General features: G+C 36.3%; 1 protein-coding gene across 1 annotated transcript; it reads left to right on the top strand.

Moving 5' to 3' along the window:
* The first annotated feature begins 375 nt into the window (after positions 1–375).
* LOC120776146 (venom carboxylesterase-6) lies at positions 376–12,435 on the top strand. The gene is made up of 8 exons (XM_040106686.1): positions 376–685; positions 8,796–8,939; positions 9,001–9,340; positions 9,408–9,610; positions 9,681–10,028; positions 10,092–10,257; positions 10,339–10,474; positions 12,022–12,435. Exons 1-8 carry the CDS (start codon positions 392–394, stop codon positions 12,233–12,235), a joined length of 1,845 nt encoding a protein of 614 aa, XP_039962620.1. The 5' UTR covers positions 376–391; the 3' UTR covers positions 12,236–12,435.
* Positions 12,436–20,518: the final 8,083 nt, after the last annotated feature.

The raw sequence follows: 20,518 nt of genomic DNA, 5'->3' as shown, positions 1-20,518 counted from the left end.
GGGCGCATCTTTTTTACGAGGGGTCAACGGAAATGGCGTCGCAATGGCCGAGTTTAAAATATTTTTTTTCGAAAAATTTCAGAATTTCTTTGTTAATAGTTTATGTTTGTAACATTAAAAAATTCTAATAGAATATTTCAATTTTTCTATCAGAGAAAATTGTTGAAAAAAATAATGGTTTTTTACCTGAGGGTTACCTTAATCTGGTCACCCTAAAAACCGGCGACCGAAAAATCTCAGTTATTCCAAACCGAGTACGACTGTATCTATGCACGCATTCACACACAACACACATACAGCTTTGATATCGTCGCTGTAGTGACTTTTAACCAAACTTGAGAAATGCTTAAAATCGGCAACAATCGTCTCGATCGTTTCAGTACGCGCAGAAATGTCCGATACAAACGATCGTCAATTGGCAAAAGAGCTGCGAACGCGGCGACAGCATCGCACATGCGTCAACGGTTTATTCGGCGTCGCAACTTTAACCGTCGCGTTATTTCTATTTACGCTCTGTCTTCGTTTCGACACGAGCGCGGCGCGCACGGCGGATGTGTTGAAGGTGGAGCTGCCACATGGCGGAGTCCTGGTCGGCCGCCATCGCACCTCGCACAGTGGCCGACACATGCGCGCCTTTATGGGCGTGCCGTATGCGCTGCCGCCAGTGGGCGAATTGCGCTTTAAGGTGTGTTTCAGCACATTTTGTGTGTGTGTGTGTGTATATGTGGTAGTGAAATAAAGAAGGCGACAAAACAAAACTAATTAATTAATTACCTAATTAAAACAAAAGTTTAATGCAAATTGCGAACTTTTGCGTCGATTTCCAAATGCTAATGAAGTGGCGAAATATTTTTTATTAATTTTTGTTGTATTTTGTGCCATAAAATTTTGTTAGAAATTTGCAGTCCGGTTTTTTCGAATGCTTCGATCAGTGAGTTGCGCACACGCGCTGTTTTTATGTTGTTGTCGTATTGTTACGCTTGACAGGGCACTTTAATAACGGTCTGCCCAAAAAAATTGCCCACAGCAAATAGATGCTGGGACGTTTAAGGGCCTCCCAAGCATGTGCCAGAGATATACATATTTTCTGCTATCTCATTGCATTAGGAAAGCACAACAACAACAATAGCAATAACTACAACATTTGCTAGTAATTGTAATATTTTTTTCTTACTTACACAGTTCGTTGAACGATAGGCATGCGCAAATATGGAATACATAAATTGATTTAGCAAGCGGTTAGTATTTAATTAGCGGATTTAACAAAAAAAGCATAAAACATACATATATACAAATTTGCATATTCGACAGTCCAAAGCTTGTGTTGTCAATTTGCGCTGTTGCAGCAAAAACAAACAAGTGCAAAACTACGGCCTAGTGAGTAATATAAGCACGTGCCAGCGCCGTGGGGTGGTCCTCATTTGCATATGCTTATATATGAATATAAACATACATATGTATGTACATATGTAGATAGAGAATGAAAGTTTTGATTTCTAGTTTTCAATGGAATGATTCGATGTGTAATGACGATCACTGCAGAAGCTTAACTGTAATGAACCAAAATTTTACGATTTTTTTCTTGTGATGTTTTTAAACTCCATAAAAATGTTAAAATTTTTATAAAAATTAAAATTTATGATTTTTAATAAAAATATTAATAATTTCAAAGATTAATATTGGGTAGTCGAAAAAGTCTTTTCGTATTTTGCCAATATGTAGATGTCGTTGCAGTCGTATATCTCCAGTGCTACCAATCACATTGCGTCATACCATATAGTGTTGGAAAGGTGAGATTTTAAGCTTCATTTAACCAAAGAAAATTAAATTCGGGGAAGTTGAAAAAAAAAAGTTACAGCTGTTCAAAAATAAGTGAAAATAATGAAGAAATTCGATCAAATTTAAAATTTTTGTATAAAAAAGGGAAGAATGCCAATAAAATTTGTGAAGTTTAGGGAGAGGATGCTGTATCAGTTCGTATAGCACAACAATGGTTCCCTCGCTTCCATTCTGGAAATTTCGGTATGAAAGGTGCACCTCGCTCTGGTCGACCTATCGTTGAAAAAGTCGATGAAATTATGGAAAAGATTGAACAAGAAAGTCACCTCAACAGCCATCGCTAAGGAACTTAAAATTCATCATCAAACGGTTTTGAACCATTTAAAAAAGGCTGGCTACAAAAAAAAGCTCGATGTTTGGTTACCACATGAATTGCCTGTGAAAAATTTAATGGACCGAATTAACATCTACGATTCTTTACTGAAACGAAATTAAATCGAACCATTTTTGAACCGAATGGTAACAGGATACGAAAAGTGGATCAAATACGACAATAATGTGCGAAAAAGATCATGGTCCAAGCGTAGTGAAGGTCAACAAATGGTCGCAAAGCCAGGATTGACACCTCGAAAGGTTATGCTGAATGTTTGGTTGGATTGGAAAGAAATCATCCACTACGAGCTCCTCCAACCAAGTCGAACGATTGATTCTACATTTTACTGTCAACAGCTGATGAGATTGAAGCAAGCAATCGAAAAAAACGGCCAGAACTGATCAACAGAAAGGACTTTGTCTCCCATCAGGACAACGCTAGACCACAAACATCATTGATGACTAGGCAAAAACTGGAAGAGCACGGCTGGGAAGTTTTGATGCATCCACCATATAGCCCTGACCTTGCACCATCAGATTATCATTTGTTTCGGTCAATGCAGAACTTCCTTAATGGAGTGAAGTTGGCTTCAAGAGAAGCCTGTGAAAATTACTTGTCGCAGTTTTTCGCCGCGAAACCAGAAAAGTTTTACACTGATGTAATAATGTTTCTAGCAGAGAAATGGCAAAAAGTGGTTGACTAAAATGATACATATATATTTGGTTAAAGTTAAAGTTCATTATAAATAAAAAACTAAGTTCAAGTTTGATTAGAAATACGAAAAGACTACCCAATATATAGTACGCGTATATTCACATACAAATATCGATATTACTAAAGAGCAAAATCTGCATTTAGACTTATTTGCCAATGTTCCAGCGCCACATTTGTCAGCGCAACTTGCACCCATTTCCATTGGACTCTGGAATTTTGCTTCGGAGTCTACCTCATCCAGCACACCAATATAATACGGTCTCGGTCCACATTAGTAAATTGTCTTCGGTCTGTTGACTGACTGCTACTAAGCAGTCTCTTCAGCTGAACTATGTCGCTTGGCTGCTACCTGCTGGCAGTTCAAGCTTAAAGCGTGGCAAGACTATTTCACCGCTTTCAATGGATTCTAGGAGCTTCTTTGTAAGCTCCTCATTGATTGGCGATTGCAGCTGAACCCTTTCCAGCAGGTAGGCAGCACGTCGCTTCACCGCATACCTTACTTTCCTGGCAGACGCACTAGAGGAGCCACGCTTTGGCTACAGGATTTGGTTTCGGCTGTCAATTGTATTGTTGCCTTCCTGTAGCCAGCCTTCACTTGAACTACCTTGCCACTGGCTGTTGTCGAGCTGTCGAGCTCCCTACAAACGCTGCCCTCTTCTGGGAACAACCAACGTAGCTCCATCTGGCTTTTTTACAGGAGATCCGGACTCTTTTAAATTCTTTAAATTTGTGTTGTTTTTAGTACGGCTCAAGCTTTGAGACCCACGGGTATATGGGCGAATATTTCCGCTTACACATAGCTCACGTTACGCAAGTAAGAGCATCTTATTAAGGTCTATTTAAGACTAGGCTATTTAAGGACCCTCATCCAGGTTGATCTTCGGCACAGGTCGCATAATAACTTGATCCAGTCGTTTCTGGTTTCCTAGAACCTACATATACTTTTGTTGTTTTGAAAAGTTTATCTGAAACATAAATAAAGCTGTAATGGATGGAAGCCTGAGTAATTCATTTTTTTAATATCTTAAAATAATAAAATACATTTCAAATTGTTTGCTTCCAAGGACTCTTTAATTTCGTAACGTATGGTCTTATAACACTATATGACTCTCAAAGGTTGAATATTTAAATTCGGTTTAACATACTCCTTCTTCTTTATTGGCGTAGACACTGCTTACGCGGTTATAGCTGAGTTTACAACAGCGCGCCAGTCGTTCCTCCTTTTTGCTGTTTGGCGAAAATTGGAGACTCCAAATGTAGTTAGGTCTGCTTCCCCCGGCGGATACTGCATCGAATACTATCAGAGTTAAAATCTATTCGTATGACATGACCTAGCCAGCGTAGCCGTTGTCTCTTAATTCCCTGAACTATGTGAATGTTGTCGTAAATCTAGTGAAGCTTATCGTTCCATCGACTGCGATATTCGCCGTTGTCAATGCGGAAAGGACCATAAAGCTTCCGCAGAACCTTTCTCTCGAATATAGCAGATACTATATACTCAATATAAAGAGCCCATGGTGAGTTTCGATACCTTAATACTTAGGAAAGACATAATCATATTGGATTATTTCCTTCTGCGGGTTTACTAGTTATTACTGCATATCACTTGCGAGATTATAACAAAAGATACTGCCTTAGACAATAACCTATACCAAACTTCGTGTAGATATCTAGTGAAATAAAAAAGTTTTCCATATTAGAACTTGATTATAATCGGTCAGTTTGTACGGCAAATATGCATACATATTCTATAGTGGTAACATATCGGTGGTTCGAACAAAAGAGCAACTTCTTGGGGAAAAGTATGTGTGTAATATTTCAAATCGATATCCCAAAAGTTTAGGGACGACTTCACAGACAGATTGACGGATAGATATACGGACCAGGCTAAATCGACACAGCTCCTCTCGAAGTTTATGTATAGATTTATACATTTTATTGAGCCTCGGAAAGTTCCTTATCTTTTTGAGGAAAACGAATTTTGGCGGGTTCAAGTTTTTTACAATTTTTTTAATCGCCTATGCTGTGTTTTCTGTAACACCAGTCAGAATAATTACTGCGTAAAATAATGAGTTCGTTCCGTTCAGTTATGAGGTTGAGAGGAATTACGACTTTCACTTTTGCATTTCGTTTCGATTAGTGTAATTCCCTTGTTTTGCTAAATGCAATTATATTGAATAATTTTGCATTCGATTACTAACTGGGAATTATTGTGAAGGCTCGTCGTGGCATCAGCATTAGTATATAAATACAGATATACGCAAACGTCAGTCCAGAAAAACAGCATTTCCGGTACAGTGTCGTTTGAATAATATCTTGTAATGTTTACATCGAATGACGGTACTTTTTATTTTCCCTTTCAATGGAAAATTTACTCTTTATAAAGGCGTGGCCGATAAAATGGTAAACAATTCCTGTAAAGAGTCACATTTCATTCAAATTTACATATTTATGTAATTTATGGGACACTATTTTTTTTTACTCAATGCGCCTGTAAGCATTAGCCACGTGATTCCGACACTCATTCATGTAACACATATTGTACGGGCATATGCATGGTCAAAATCAAATGATGCAAGTAATCTTAAAATGAGGTAATAACTAATTGAGAAAGAGACTGTTTTGGTACGATATTACTGTTGATACATTGGAACAGTAAAGAGGTGAAGTGCAGATTTCATTCATTAGTATTCTTACGTTTAATTACACTTATTAATACGAGTATTACGCGACACGCCTATTTCTCTATTTCCTCTACACATCTAAATATGCATATACATACATATATTGGCTTTATTTTCTACTTGGTTTTGCAGCACATATTTTGAATTTCTACAACTATGCAAATATTTTGTAGTGTTACAAGACACCTAGTTTATTTTTTTTAAGTATCATATTGTCTTACATACGTTCCACATACAATACACATAAGACTTGCATATATTTCTTGCAGATTTTATGTTTCTAATTAATTATTCAACATAATTTCTACATTTTGTAAAATATCATTACATTCCACAAGCGATACACATGTGATATATGTTCCACAGCTGCGTAAATTTTTTATAGTGGTACAACACACTTAAAGTTTGTGTTTATTTTTATTTTGTAAAGTACCAACTTGTTTTACATACATTCCACATACAATCCACATATGTTTTGTACATGTTTCTTGGCGATTTTACATTTCTAATAAATTATTCTACATAATTTCTATATATTTGTAACATATGAATTTGTTCCACATGCGATCCACGTATTAAATATGTTCCACACGTTTATGGATTTTCTGCAGTGATAAGACATCTTGAGTTCAGTTATAATTTTGTCGAATATTAATTTGCTCAACATACGTTCTACACACGATCCACATCTTAAATTCAGCAATATTTTTTTCAAAAAGCAATTTGTTCAAAATCGTTTAACACACGATCCTCATACATATGTTTCACGTATATTTCAGAGAGATTTCTTATTTCTAATTAAATATTCTATATAATTTATTTCCTGAGCACATTAAGGCCAATATCTTTTTCGTTCCACACAAGATCCACATTTGTTTTACGCATATTTGAGATAGATTTCTCATTTTCAAATACAATTTAGATAATTTATTTCCTGAACACATTGAGCAACTAATATCTTTTTCGTTCCGCACTTCTCTTTAGAATGAAAATGAAAGCAGACTGATTACGATTAATACATTTACAGTTAATACATTACATAATTCCTGAACGCACAAACGCATTATATTCAAAAAACGAAAGCAAATTATGAAAGCAGCTAGATCAAGTATACTTGTTAATGCTAATTAACACCACATTATAGCAATAGAAAAAGTTAAATCTACATAACTGGTGTTACCAAGCGGAATGCAAAAAATTCTGGCTACGATTTCAGTTTTTTTAATTTTTGTTCGAATTAATTAAAAAAAATGTAAAAATCGCTAAGAATTTTTCAGTTACTCAATCGCACCAAAATTTCTCTAATAGCTCTTTATTATTGTTTGTCAATATATTTCGTTCTAGTTAATTCTGCGAAGTTTATTCAATGTTAATGTATGCAAAATTATTCGTTATGCCAATTAGTGAGGCTTTTAACTTTGTTTTTTTCGAAATGAAATGTCAATACCGCTGTCAATATGTAAATAAGTGAACCTATTATGTAAATGATAGACTCTTATTTACGATATCGTTCCGAGATTATAAAATAACCCATTTATATATAATTTAATACATGTGCTCCAGTTATTTGCCAATCCGAATACTTTTTGTGCCAGTTAGAAAATTCAACTAAATATCCACTAAAGGACAATTTTGAGGTAAAAAAAAGTCTTTAGCAATGCTTCATTACTGTAAATTTATACGTTAGAAAGCAGCTTTCTGGAAGGATGTCTTATTGCCGCTAATACCCAAACTAGGGTCTGCCAATATCGTGTTATAACGCTTGCTGTTGATACCACAATTCGAACCAAATGGTACATTTTTGGGGATGCAATTGCGTTTTCTGTATCTCACGATTAATTCACTCACCCCAATTTTAACAACAATTTCATTTGTTGGCGAAGCCATTAAGCCAGAAATGAGTCTCATCTAAGAAGATGATTTTTTGATGAACGTGAATTTGTGAATTTTTCTAAGAATATGAATTTGCTTAATAATCTTGGACAATTTCCAAGGGTAGAACAAAAGTGAAACGTGAAATGATCTGCTAACCGAAGTGTTCTCTCAATAAACCATTGATTGATGCGATGTGTGGGAAGGTGCCACGTCTTGTGAAACCAAATGTCCCCGAAATGACGAGCTTCAATTTCAGGCATCCTAGCGCGATAATGGTCGCCATTGACGGTTACGCTCTCACCGGCATCATTTTTGAAGAAATATGGACCGATGATTCCACTGACCTACAAGCCACACCAAACCGTTATTTTTTTTTAAATGAAATGGCTCTCTTGAATCTCTTCAGATTGCTCTTCGTCCCAAATATAGCAATTTTACTTGTTGACATACTCTTTGAACAAGACAAGGGTCCCATCACTGAACAAAATTTTGCTCGAAAATATTGGATCTTCTTGGAACTTTTCAAGAGCCCATAGAGCGAAGCGTTGTCGTTTGGGAAGATCGAGCTGCTTCAGTTCTTGCTGAAACTGTATTTTGTACGCTGTCAATTTAAGGTCTCAATGTAAAATGCGCCACGTCGTTCCATGCGTCAGTCCGAGTTGCAGCGAACGGCGCGGAATCGACTCTCGATGGTGTTTGTGAACACTCTCAGCTACGGCTGCTATATTTTCTGGAATGCTGGGTCTCAAGATGGGTTGCGAATAATACGCTCAGTGGCGCGAAACATATTCTTTACAGAATGTGATTTTTCGTAATAAATTTGAACGATTTCTTAACGTTGTTCAGGCGTAAGACTTTCCACGATGAAATTCCGAACAATACCGAACAAAGACAACATGACAGCTTGATACGACTGAGGCGCGATTTGTCAAAAAAGGGCTATTGAAAAAAGTACCTCTACTTGGATCACCCGTTATATATTTGAACTACTGTCTAAGACCGTTATAAAATCAAAAATTGAGAATATTATGAATGAATATTATTAGTTGATTGAAAAGAACCCTAGAAATAAGAGTGACAGATCAAGTGGTACCAATTCTATGTACTTGTATTGGGGCGAGTGTTAATTCCGATCAGTTTCCGTAATATCCATATATTTATGGATCAAATACGAGCCGGCATTATTTACTGTGCTTGAGCTTCTAAAGCGCCGTATTAAAAATAAATAATATAATAATTCCACTTCATTAGTATTCGTGAAGTGAACCGTGACAAGCGCGAAACGTTTAAGCCGTTTGTTTCCTCTCGCAAAACACACAAAACACTTAAATAATTAAATATAACAATAAATTTGAAACAATTTAACACAGCCACCTGTACCGTATGGCGCATGGGCTGGAGAGAAACATGTCATTAAGGATTCACCAATTTGTATGCAGCGTGATCCTTATCGTCGTGATATGGAAATCGAAGGTAGTGAGGATTGTCTGTATCTAAATGTGTATACGCCGGAGGTAAGCTATAAACTTAACACTTTATATGTGCGTTACTGAGAGAACTTCGTACTCTTCACAGGAACACAATCAGACGGGTCTCTTGCCTGTCATGATCTATTTTCACGGTGGCGGTTTTCAATGTGGTTCCGGCGTTAGCAGCTTTTATGGACCGGAATTTTTACTCGATCGCGATGTTATTTTGGTGATCGGCAACTATCGTGTCGGCCCACTCGGTTTTCTGAGTACTGAAACGCTCGATTGTCCCGGTAATTTCGGTTTGAAAGATCAAGTGGAGATTTTACGTTGGGTACAGACAAATATCGCAGCCTTTGGTGGCGATCCACAAAGTGTAACGATATTTGGTAATAGCGCAGGTGGCGCCAGTGTTACATACCATATGCTCTCGAACTCTTCTAAGGGTAATGCTAACTTGATAAACTTATGTGAACATATCATTAGAGAAATTTTGGACTTTATATTTTATAGGTCTCTTCCACAAAGCCATTATACAATCGGGCACTTACTACAACCCGTGGGCGCAACCACAGTACAAAGGTATTTCAGCGAGGCGCACACGGCAAGCCGCACAATTAGTGGGTTGTGATGATCAAGCAAAGTGGCCGGAACTATTGAAGTGCTTGCGTGACGCAAGCGCCGAAAAAGTAGTTGCTACCGTCTACCAGTTGTTCGTGAGTTTGCGCATTCCATTAAAATAACATAACCGTATTTGAATTACGATTCATCCACTTAAATTCTAAGGAATGGGACTTTGATCCCATGGTGCCATATCAACCGGTTGTGGAGCCACCACATGAGGGCGCTTTTCTCACTATTTCACCACGCGAAGTTGAAATACCGCACGGCTTCTCGCTACCTATAATGATTGGCGCCACATCCGAGGAAGGTCTACTTAAGACTGCTCCGCTGCTTAATGTGCCTGGCGTTTTAGATGACTACAAGCAAAATTTCGATTGGATACTACCAATTCAACTGCAATACGATCACCATGCACCAGAAGTACGTAAAGAGATGACGCGTAAAATCGTAGAGTTCTACTTCAAAGAAGGACATAACTATGACAAATACAATCACCAAAATATAACTGATGTAAGCCATTATCTCAATGATTACATGCTTATGTAATCTCCTCGAATATTTGTTATTTGTTAGCTCATCTCAGATGGCTGGTTCATTGCGGGTATCGATGAGTACTTACGCCAGCGCGTGCTAGCCGAAAAATCTATGAAAATGCCTCCCTTCTATGTGTATCTTTTCGAACATCGCAGTCCAGCAAGTTTCTCTGAGCTCTTCAAAGGCGGCAGAGAGGATTATTATGGTAATAATGCGATGAAAGGACTTTTTTATGTCATTAAAAGTACTGTTAATTTAAAAAAGTTAAATTTTATTTTCTCTCTAGGTGCTTGTCACGCTGAAGAGCTACAATACCTATTCCCTGTAGCTCTAGAGTTATTTGTCAGTGCGTCACCGACAAAATCTGATAGAGATCTGCGCGAAGCCATGCTCGATATGTGGGTTAATTTCGCTAAAGAAGGGTGAGTTTACAGGTTGAGGGTTTCCAGAAGTTATCGTCATATACTTATATAAATGAGTTGCACCTGCCTCTTCCATTCATACGAGTATTGCTTAAGCTCGAAGATTATTTTTCCTCGTCATAACAACCGTTCGGAACCCTATATTGATAATTCGGTTCTATAGACCATTTTCGTTGGTGGTTGCCTAGTCTGGTGTATCTTTTCCAGTTACTACTTGCAGCTACTGCATCGAATACTTTCGAAGATGGAGATATGCTGCCAAGAAGATTAAGACGGTCGCCGATCTCTCACTTTCTTCCTAGTTGTTCTGATCTCAGTACTTCACTTTATCATTATCTCAACATCTGTTATTACTAATTATTATTATTCTAATTATTACTATTGTAGAAAAAAACCTTACCGATGCCGATTCAATGTCAATAGATAGTACAACATCGATAGGGTCCTCTACTCCTACAAATCTATTGAAGCTTTAAGATTACGATTGTCAATGTCCTTTACCTCAGATTTCTGGGTTTTGTTTTGTTCACCCCTTGCTTGACATAACCTTTGTGGGCCAGCGAAAAGTAGAGTTTGATATTACCATAATTTGTTTTCAAATTTTTGTTGGAGCTCAGCAATAACCGGTCTGGCTATGTATGCAGTTGCTTCATCTTGCTGGAGCCAAACGCTATTGAAAGGTATACGTCTTCGGCACAGTTTTGGGTAAAAAAACTCTTTCAACATCTTTAAATAGTGGTGCCCATTACCAGTTACTGTTACATTGTTTTCTTCAAAGAACTATGGCCCGACAATATACCTTGACGAAACTGTGCACCACCTAGTGACTTGTTCTGGATGAAGTTGCGTCTCGTGAATTATTTATGGATTTAATTCACTTAATATATGGCAATTTTGCTTGTTGACATTACCGTTTAGATCAAAATGTCTAATGAGGCCAGACATAAACAGGCAATTTATCAAGCTATTGTCTTCTTCGGTCATTTCAATCTTTTTTTTGGCGAATAGGCAAATCTAGAGAGTTTATCCTGCCTGTTCTTTAAACTTTGTACGTAAACAGGTTTAAGTCGTCATGAATTATTCGTTGTAATGACCGTCTGCTAACTCCAATTGCGCTGACAAGTTGCGAGTCGAAACTCTTGGATTTGCCTGAATTGATGATGCAATAGCCGCAATTGTTTCTTGAATACGAATATACGGACATCGATGATACCTCGATGATCTTCTTGTGATACTTCCAGATTCGGTAAACATGTTTACCAACCTCTTAATGGCCCATCTGCTCGGGGAAGAGCCGCAAAAATCCCGTCAGAATTCCTTTTGTACGGAATTGACGGACTGCAAAACATGATAACGCAACACTGTCCAAACCCTCTGTTTGGTAACCCAAGCACTCATTTTTTGTTTAATTTTGAACAATAACCTGCCAAAAAATTACGATTTGTTTTTGTAGTACGATTCGTGCATCACTCCGTAATTAGTACTATAAATTTTATAAACTTTCATTCAATAAACATATTCAAATTCTTGCTTACGACCTGAAACAGCAATCCAACTCCTGCTCACTCAAAACTCACACACTGGGACCCGACAACTGGCTATCCGGTAAACTATGCCCGCTTGGGTCACAAAACACCCGAGGAGTTCACCATCCTACAAATGGAACGTGACATTTATGCCGATCGCGTGGAGTTCTGGCATAAACTTAAAGCCCACATTCCAGCCGAGGAGCGCAAGGAAAACCTAAGAGATGAATTGTGAAGTAAAATTTCTACTAAGAAATAAATAATAATAATTAAGTGTAAATATAGCAGCGAAAAGTCTTCGTATAAGATAATTTCGAAATGTGTAAAACCAATATTCATTACTATGTACATATTTTAATGTAAATGAGATTAATAACTTTTTTTATAATTTTGTAAATCAACAGTAAAGTGTGTTAGTTTTTATAGTGGTATATACTCTTTTCGTGTTTTATTATAAATCCTAAAGAGATTAATGTAATATCCACGGTACTTTAATTAACGGTTTCAGTCTTCCTTAGTAACAGTACGGTCGTGTGATAGATTCACCGAAATATCTATAAATATAGCGAATGCACATTTTTGGTTTATTTTTTTTTAGAAAAGGAGTCCGCCAAATGCTATTATAACTCTTTTTGTTTACTATAAACTTTAGAGAAAGTAGAACTTTACTTTAGAAGTAATTTAGAAAAAATTGCTATTAGACCTTTCTTTCACTAAAAAATTAAACTGATGATGCTGCTATTCTAAACAAATCTACATGTCTGTTTCCTTTTGGGAAATTGTGATAACTTCGTACACACAGAAAACTCAGCGACTACTTTAGTAAAAGATTCCTTCGTATAGAATAAACTAAACATAACTAAAATATTACCTACAAATATAGGAACATTGACTAATCTATTCTCAAATATAAAAAAAACTCAAGTAAAACAAAAACACTGATAATTATTTGCAAAAAAATTCATTTTTAGACCAGAAGTGGAAAAACACATTGAACATCAACTTTGATTGTCACAGTTACAACCGATCAATCAACATCAACTTTGAAAATTTTTGTACTTTGAGCAGTCGTATATAAGTCAGATTTCTTGTCTTGATAAGAAAACTTTGTTTTAAAAACCCAACCCGTGGCCTGCCTACAGCAATTTCACGTGAGACTTTTAGTCGAAATATCATATATCAGCAAAAACTCGTTCAAATTGAACTAGCATTGGCAATCTAATGTTGGCATAGGCGCGACTTCGGATTAAAACCACGCCTTATTCACATATACATACAAGTAATATAATTTCAACTTCTATAAAAGGCTTTCACTTTACAATAAGTAAATAAGACATCAATAAAGATTCCGGAACAAAGTGCAAAATGTCTGCTTAAAAATATTGAGATCGGAATATATCTTTTCAAGAACAGATGGCGTTTTTGAGGCCCTTACTCCTTATGGTTGACGCTTTATCAAAACTACAGGAATAAGATAACTTAAAGAAAATGATTGGTTTGTTGTAGAGGGAGGTCGAACTTAAGCAATTAGCTGGCCTATTCTGCTCCCAAGTAGTTTAATGAAGCTATTCAGCAACCCGGTGGCTATGATAAGATATCAGATTTTATTACACCCTAACTTATCTTCTAGACACCATATACGCTGTTATAGCCGAGAATGATAAAAAGATTGGCTAGCTGCTTTAAAAATTCCCCGTCTTTCCTTACTTTTTTTACTCTTCCAACATGTCGCTACAGAATATAGTAATAGTTTTGTTCACCAGACGATATCACCTAATAAGCTAATCGAGATAGAAATAGGGTTATATATGTATATATAAATGATTCTTAGTAGAAAAAAATTTCCAGTTCGTAGCTCGTAATCAGACCACTGCCACGCCCACAAATCGTCATTAAGCGAAAACATATAAAGTGCCATAACTAAGCACTAAGTTAACATATAGAACTGTAATTTGGCACAAACAAAAATTTTTGAAAAATTGACCGTGACCCCGCCCTCTAATTAGCTTAATGTACATATCTCCTAAACCACAAATATTGTAAGAACTCCAACAGTGTAGAATTGTATGAAATCGAAAGATAACCCCGCTCACTCCCAATATAACGGTACTGTTAAAAACTACTAAAAGCGCAATAAAATATTAAATACAAGTAAGTAGCCAGAGACATTAAATTTAACCTCTGAGATGGTATGATAGGGCTTTATGGGAGCCTGTGTGAATTTAGCTCGTAACGACGGGCGAAACCATGCCTACTTCCCATGTAGCAAAATTTTAAATTCCATTTGAATTACTTTATCTTTAAAATTGCCCAAATCCAACCAAAACTGTTTTAGCCCCTAGGTACCGAATATGTGGACCACAGTGCCCATAGTTGACTTTTTTCAGTGTACATGATATACAATTGAAATTCTAAGAGCATCTTTTCCTGACAATCTGTGTAAAAATAGATTAAGGTCAATACTTTCCTGAACCTCTATACCTAGTATAAAGATTTTCGAAGTTCCGGGTGACTTTATTCTCCATATATCAGCCAATATTTGAACTATCTCAATGAAAATGAGAGAACGTGTTTTACTCACAACAGTGTATCTGTGTGCCTAAAATAGATAAAATTGGAGTAAAACTTGACCTAGCCCACATATAACTAATATCAGGATTTTCGCACATCCGGCTGACTTTACTCCTTATGATTGGTGATTGTATGTAAGGTGGCTTAATAAAACCCAGGGAATTTATGTTAAATATGTGGCATGATAATAGTTAAAAGATAAAATCAGTCAATATATAACTTACATATTGACTGTGTATATAAAATTGCTTAGATCCCGATCATCCATTTGACGTTTTTCTCCTTAAAGTATTTCTCTGGTTTTGACGCTTGCAAGTTGTATACAATGTTCGGTTGTACTAGAACTCAGCCCTTCTCCACTTGTTTATAATTATATACGTATAAGCGCTTAATTGTACATACATTTGGTTATTTGTAGGTAAGTAAGTACTTATTTGCAATAATTCGCTACAAAGCAATATTTGCTTTGTCAAGGCGATTGATATGTATATTATTATATGTACATATACTACATACATATACTATCATATAGAATGTGTTTAGCTTTTATTAGTTGTTTATTAATGCTTACATACATACTTTTACACCTACAACTAACATGTTAATTAAGGGGTCAGTAGGGTAATCTGGTCTGTTTTTTTGACATTATTTCTCATAGAAATTTTTATGCTACAATATAGTATATGTACAAACAAGTTTTTTCGGAATTTTTTTATGACATCTGTCGGAGAAATGGCTGTATGAATGAGATGGGTTTTTTTCACTGGCGGACACGATTTCTCATGTCTGGATCATCTGAAACACAGAAACCCAATTTATTCTTAAAAAGTACGTGAATTGTTATAGTCCCTACTAGAATCATGAAAAAATATTCATGAATAAAAAAGTGATTTACGTTTTTTTTTTTTTAATTTTTCCCCATGTTTTTTTTATATAAATTTTGTCATAACATTGTCAATAAATTATAAAAAATTACGAATCTTGTAGGGACGATAGCCAGGCATTTCATGAACATTTAAAAAAATTAAGAAAATCGGTTGAGTTGTTCGACGGGAATCATATCTGCCAGTTTAAAAAAGTGTGTTTTGAGAAAAACGCGTTTAAAGCTTGAGGTACTGAAAAAGCATACAAAGATGGGCACTCAGAGCGCTCCGAACGTCGAGCGGTGTTATTATTTTTGGGCCTTTTTCGAAACATTAAAATGATAAGGTGGGTTGCTATATTAATTCTAAGGTTATAATGGAACAGAAAATGCGAAAAAAAACAAGAGAAAACGTTAGCTTCGGTTGCACCGAACCTAAATACCCTTCACAGGTGCATTTCTGTTAGTAACTATGTGTTCAGTTTGTATGGAAGCTATATGCTATAGTCAACCGATCTGAACAATTTCTTCGGAGATTACATTGTTGCCTTAGAAAATAATCTATACCAAATTTCGTGAATATATCTTTTGAAATGTGAAAGTTGTCCATACAAGAACTTGATTCCGATCGTTCAGTTTGTATCGGAGCTATATGCTATAGTCAACCGATCTGAACCATTTCTTCGGAGATTACATTGTTGCCTTTGAAAATAATACATACCAAATTTCGTGAATATATCTTGTCAAATGTGAAAGTTTTCCATACAAGCATTTGATTCCGATCGTTCAGTTTGTATGGCAGCTATATATTATAGTGGTCCGATATCGGCCGTTTCGACAAATGAGCATCTTCTTGAAGAGAAAATGACGTTTGCAAAATTTCAAAACGATATCTTAAAAACTGAGGGACTAGTTCGTATATATACAGACAGACAGACAGACGGACATAGCTAAATCGACTCAATCGACTATAATTTATAGGGTCTCCGACGATTCCTTCTGGGTGTTACAAACTTTGTGACAAACTTAATATACCCTGTTCAGGGTATAAAAATGGAAAAAAGATTACCCTACTGACCCCTTAAAAAGTTCCCAGATTGACACATCGATAAATAGCGATACTAGAATTAAATCAATATGATTTTTAGTTAGCACCAACCTTCAAAAGGTGCGTTTATAAATTTGTCGGATCATTAGTTTGTGAATTATATGATTTTGAGTGAAGCCGCTTTTGTTACTGCGAAAAAAATTTATTAAAAGAAATTTCGCATGTTGATAAAATATGGTAATTTCAGAAGGAAAAAACTACAGTTGAAGCAAAACCTTGGTTTGATGACGAGTTTGCGGACAACGCCCAGGGAAAATCAATCATCACGTGGTGAAATGAGCACCGAAGACGCTGAGGACAGTGGGCGCCCTAAAAAGGCCGTTACCGACGAAAACATCAAAAAAGTCCACAAAATAATTTTGGATGACCGTAAAGTGAAGTTATTCAAGATAGCAGACACTCTAGAAACATCAACGGAACGTGTACATCATGTGATTCAGTAATATTTGGGATATGAGAAAGCCCTGTGCAAAGTGGGGACCGCGCGAGCTCACTTTTGACTAAAAATAACGACGAGTTGATGACTCGGAGCAATTTTCGAAAATATTCAAGCGTAATAAAGCCGATCTTTTGCGTCGATATGGGACAATAAATGAATCATAGCCACATCGTTTTACTCCGGAGTCCAAACGACGAATGGACAGTACACGATGACCCCGCTCCAAAGCGTGGAGAAACGCAACCCTCGGCTGGCAAGTTTATGGTTTCTGTATTGTGGAATACTCATGGAATACTTTTTATTGACTACCTTGAAATAGAAAGAACTATCAACAGCGATTATTACATAGCGTTATTGGACCGTTTGAAAGACGAAGTAGCCAAAGAGACCGCAATAGAAGAAAAAGAGAGTGCGGTTTCACGCAGACAATGCACCGTTTTACTAGTAAGTGTATACGATGGCAAAAATCCATCAATTGGGCTTCGAGTTGCCTCAGCACTCACCCTTTTCTGCAGATCTGGCCATCAGCTGATTTTTTTTGTTCACAGTCCTAAAAAGAGTGCTCGGGGAATGGAAAAAAAATTTCGGCGAATGAAAAAGTGATTGGCTAAACTGAAGCCAATTTTACTCCAAAATTGGTATCGAAAAGTTGGAGCATCGCTATAATCGTAACACCCTTGAAGGGAACTGTGTTCAATAAAAACAACAAATTTGCCAAACAAATTGCTTTACTATAGTAGGTCTAATTGAACTGTTATGTATCTTACAAAAGATAATAAAGATAACTATAAATAATCTGTAATTTACTGCCGTTAAGTGCATTCTTTGTATCCCCTTCGTCGGTTGCCTTTGATTCACAAGTGCATTTCAAATGTGATAACGATATGGTAAATAATACGATATTTGCTAACTCAATATACTCATTAAAGATTATATTCACGTATTTTTATTATACTATATAACCATATAATGCTAGAATATACAAGTAAACTTTTTGAATCTAGCGCCCCTGGTGGCGCCATCTACTTGTATATGATAGTACATATAAATAGTATACAGATACATACATATATCCATTATCGTAACAATATTAACACCTGACATGTAACCCAGATGAAATGCGCTCTCAGCTTCTCAAATGGCTCTCTTTATCACTAAATTTGCATTTATTCTATTTTATAGCTTAAGCTTAATTGAATTAATATATTTACTCACATATAATATATACGAGTATGTTTAATTTGTTTTTGCTAATAAGTTACGTTTTATTGCGATTGATAATCATAAACCCATAATCATAAGAGCCTTTAAGAAAGCGTACTGCGATCTGGCATTTCAGAATTTTAGTTCCAAGTTCATACGTTAGCGTAGAGGGGTTATCACAATTTAATCTTGCATGCAAATTCTCTAATCCATTATTAAACTTCACATTCCTCAGAATTATTCGACTTATTGACCTTACTAATTTGAAATTGACATTAATGTAAATTTAATTTAAATTTTCAGCTCAAAAAACTACATATTCACGTTTTTTAATGCATATTAACGCCTTCAAAATACGGTTCTAAGGCAATACAAGCCTGCCAACGCTTAATAAAATTCTCAATACACTTATTATAACCCTCGGCTGGGATGAACTTTAGTGTCTTCAACGAATTTTGTTTTTTTTTTTCGAGTTTTGATTGTTGAACGGCTTCGATGTCACATTCATAAATTCACCTCTTGTCACCAGTAATGAGGCGTTTGATAAATGGTCTCTAGTTACGTTGTCAAACATCTCTTTAGCAACCTCTCATTGCGGTCATAATTGCAAAACATTCAGATCTTCTGCACTGGCACACTTCATAACCAAAAGATTAACCATATTCGTTCCGCAAGAGATATTGTGATTTTCTTTTAGTTCTTTAAATCCAACACTATGATTTTCAAACACCTTTTCTTTCATTTTCAATCTTATAGTCCTTAACAGCGGTGGATGCAACACACGCATGAGGCAAGCAATCGATGGCTTCACAACCTTCACTCTTCGATCGACTGAAAACGAGCTCCATGGAGCGGCAATTTTAGTTTGGTTAACAAGAAAAAAACACACGGAGCCAAATCTGGTGAATACGGTGGTTGATCGATGAATACATTGTGTTTTTGGCTTTAAGTTCGGTCACAATCGTGGCTCGATGCAATGGTGCATCATCGTGTAAAATCCATTAATTGTTCTTCCACAATTCCGGTCATTTTCGAAGGATGTTCTCACTCAAACGCCTCAATACGGCAAAATAGAACTCCTCAACCCGCGAATATCGAAAAACCAATGAGCATCATCATGATTTTTAAGCAGCTTTGGCGTGTTTTTTTTTTTTTTGTTTGCTTTGGGCTCAGTTTTTCCCTCCATTCCGATGATTGTTGACTTGTTTGCATGTCAAACTCATAGGCCCATGTCTCATTGCTCTCCATGAATGTGAAATCGGAACTCCCAAAGTCTGTTTATGGTGCTCTTTTTGAAAAAAATTAGCTTCATTGGAACAGGTCGAGCAAGAACGCGCTTCATACCCAAAATATCCACCAAAATCATTCGAACGGACTCGCAACGGATGTCGAGCTCTCATGTCATCTCTCTAACAGTTGCCTGATTATTTCAAGCACCATATCCTCCACTTTTTTAATATTTTCATCAGCTGAAGAGGTCGACGGTCGTCCAGAACGAGGCATGTCCTCAACAATCTCTTTGAAGGCTTTGATCCAATTGTAGGCTTGTGTTTTTGATGAAATTTTCTTTCCTTTTCCAACATTCGCAACGATTCCGCACACGAAATTTGGTTAGGAATACAAATTCTTTGTTCTACATTTTTATCCGTTGTAAATACCGCAACGCACTAAGGAATTAAGCAGCCACTGTAAACAAACTACTTGACAGATCACGCTCATATGTTTTAATTAAGGACAGTCCTACCGCATTATTAACTTTTTTAATAACAAAATTATCAAAATTTAATAATTACTGTAAAAATATTTAATTCATTATCAAGATCAGCGGATCCTCCTTTTTTGATCTGTAGTGCAATTAAATACAATAATAATAATCGCTGTCAGGCACAGTTTTACTTAAAACTGATTTTTTTGTATGAAGAAATATGTACCCTGTAGTGAAGCATGCCATATAAGTTGAGACTAAGAATATTCTATAAAGATCTAAGCAACTAAGGAATACATATTGTCCAAATCGAATACCCACGTAGAAGTCGCCTGACTGCGTTGCATTCCATTACAATCAAACTAGTAGAAAAATTAATACGAATTTTACAGCTAGTACCAGTACGATCTGTGGATCCATGTACACATTTCAAGAAATTGTTTGTAATGAGCACATCACAGTTGCTTTACATGTACGGAAGAAATCTTAACACTAACACTAACACGGCTCATTGAGTGTCTACTTCACATCGCTCTCAGCTATACTATGATGATGATAGCGGATCTAGGGACGGCGAATTTGGAAAACAGCACTGTTATTTTAAAAGCCTTTCAAGAGCCCCAACAAGTG

Source organism: Bactrocera tryoni, chromosome 4 (assembly GCF_016617805.1).
Source record: "Bactrocera tryoni isolate S06 chromosome 4, CSIRO_BtryS06_freeze2, whole genome shotgun sequence".
Classification (NCBI taxonomy): Eukaryota; Metazoa; Arthropoda; class Insecta; order Diptera; family Tephritidae; genus Bactrocera; species Bactrocera tryoni.
The sequence above is the reverse complement of the archived record's forward strand: the minus strand, read 5'-3'. Positions and strand labels throughout refer to the sequence as shown.

Excerpts from the sequence above, each read along its gene's own strand:
- LOC120776146 (XM_040106686.1), top strand. The coding sequence starts at position 392 with ATGTCCGATACAAACGATCGTCAATTGGCAAAAGAGCTGCGAACGCGG. Across the intron at positions 9,611-9,680 it reads CTACCGTCTACCAGTTGTTC|GAATGGGACTTTGATCCCAT; the intron begins GTGAGTTTGCGC and ends TTAAATTCTAAG. Across the intron at positions 10,258-10,338 it reads CGGCAGAGAGGATTATTATG|GTGCTTGTCACGCTGAAGAG; the intron begins GTAATAATGCGA and ends TTTTCTCTCTAG.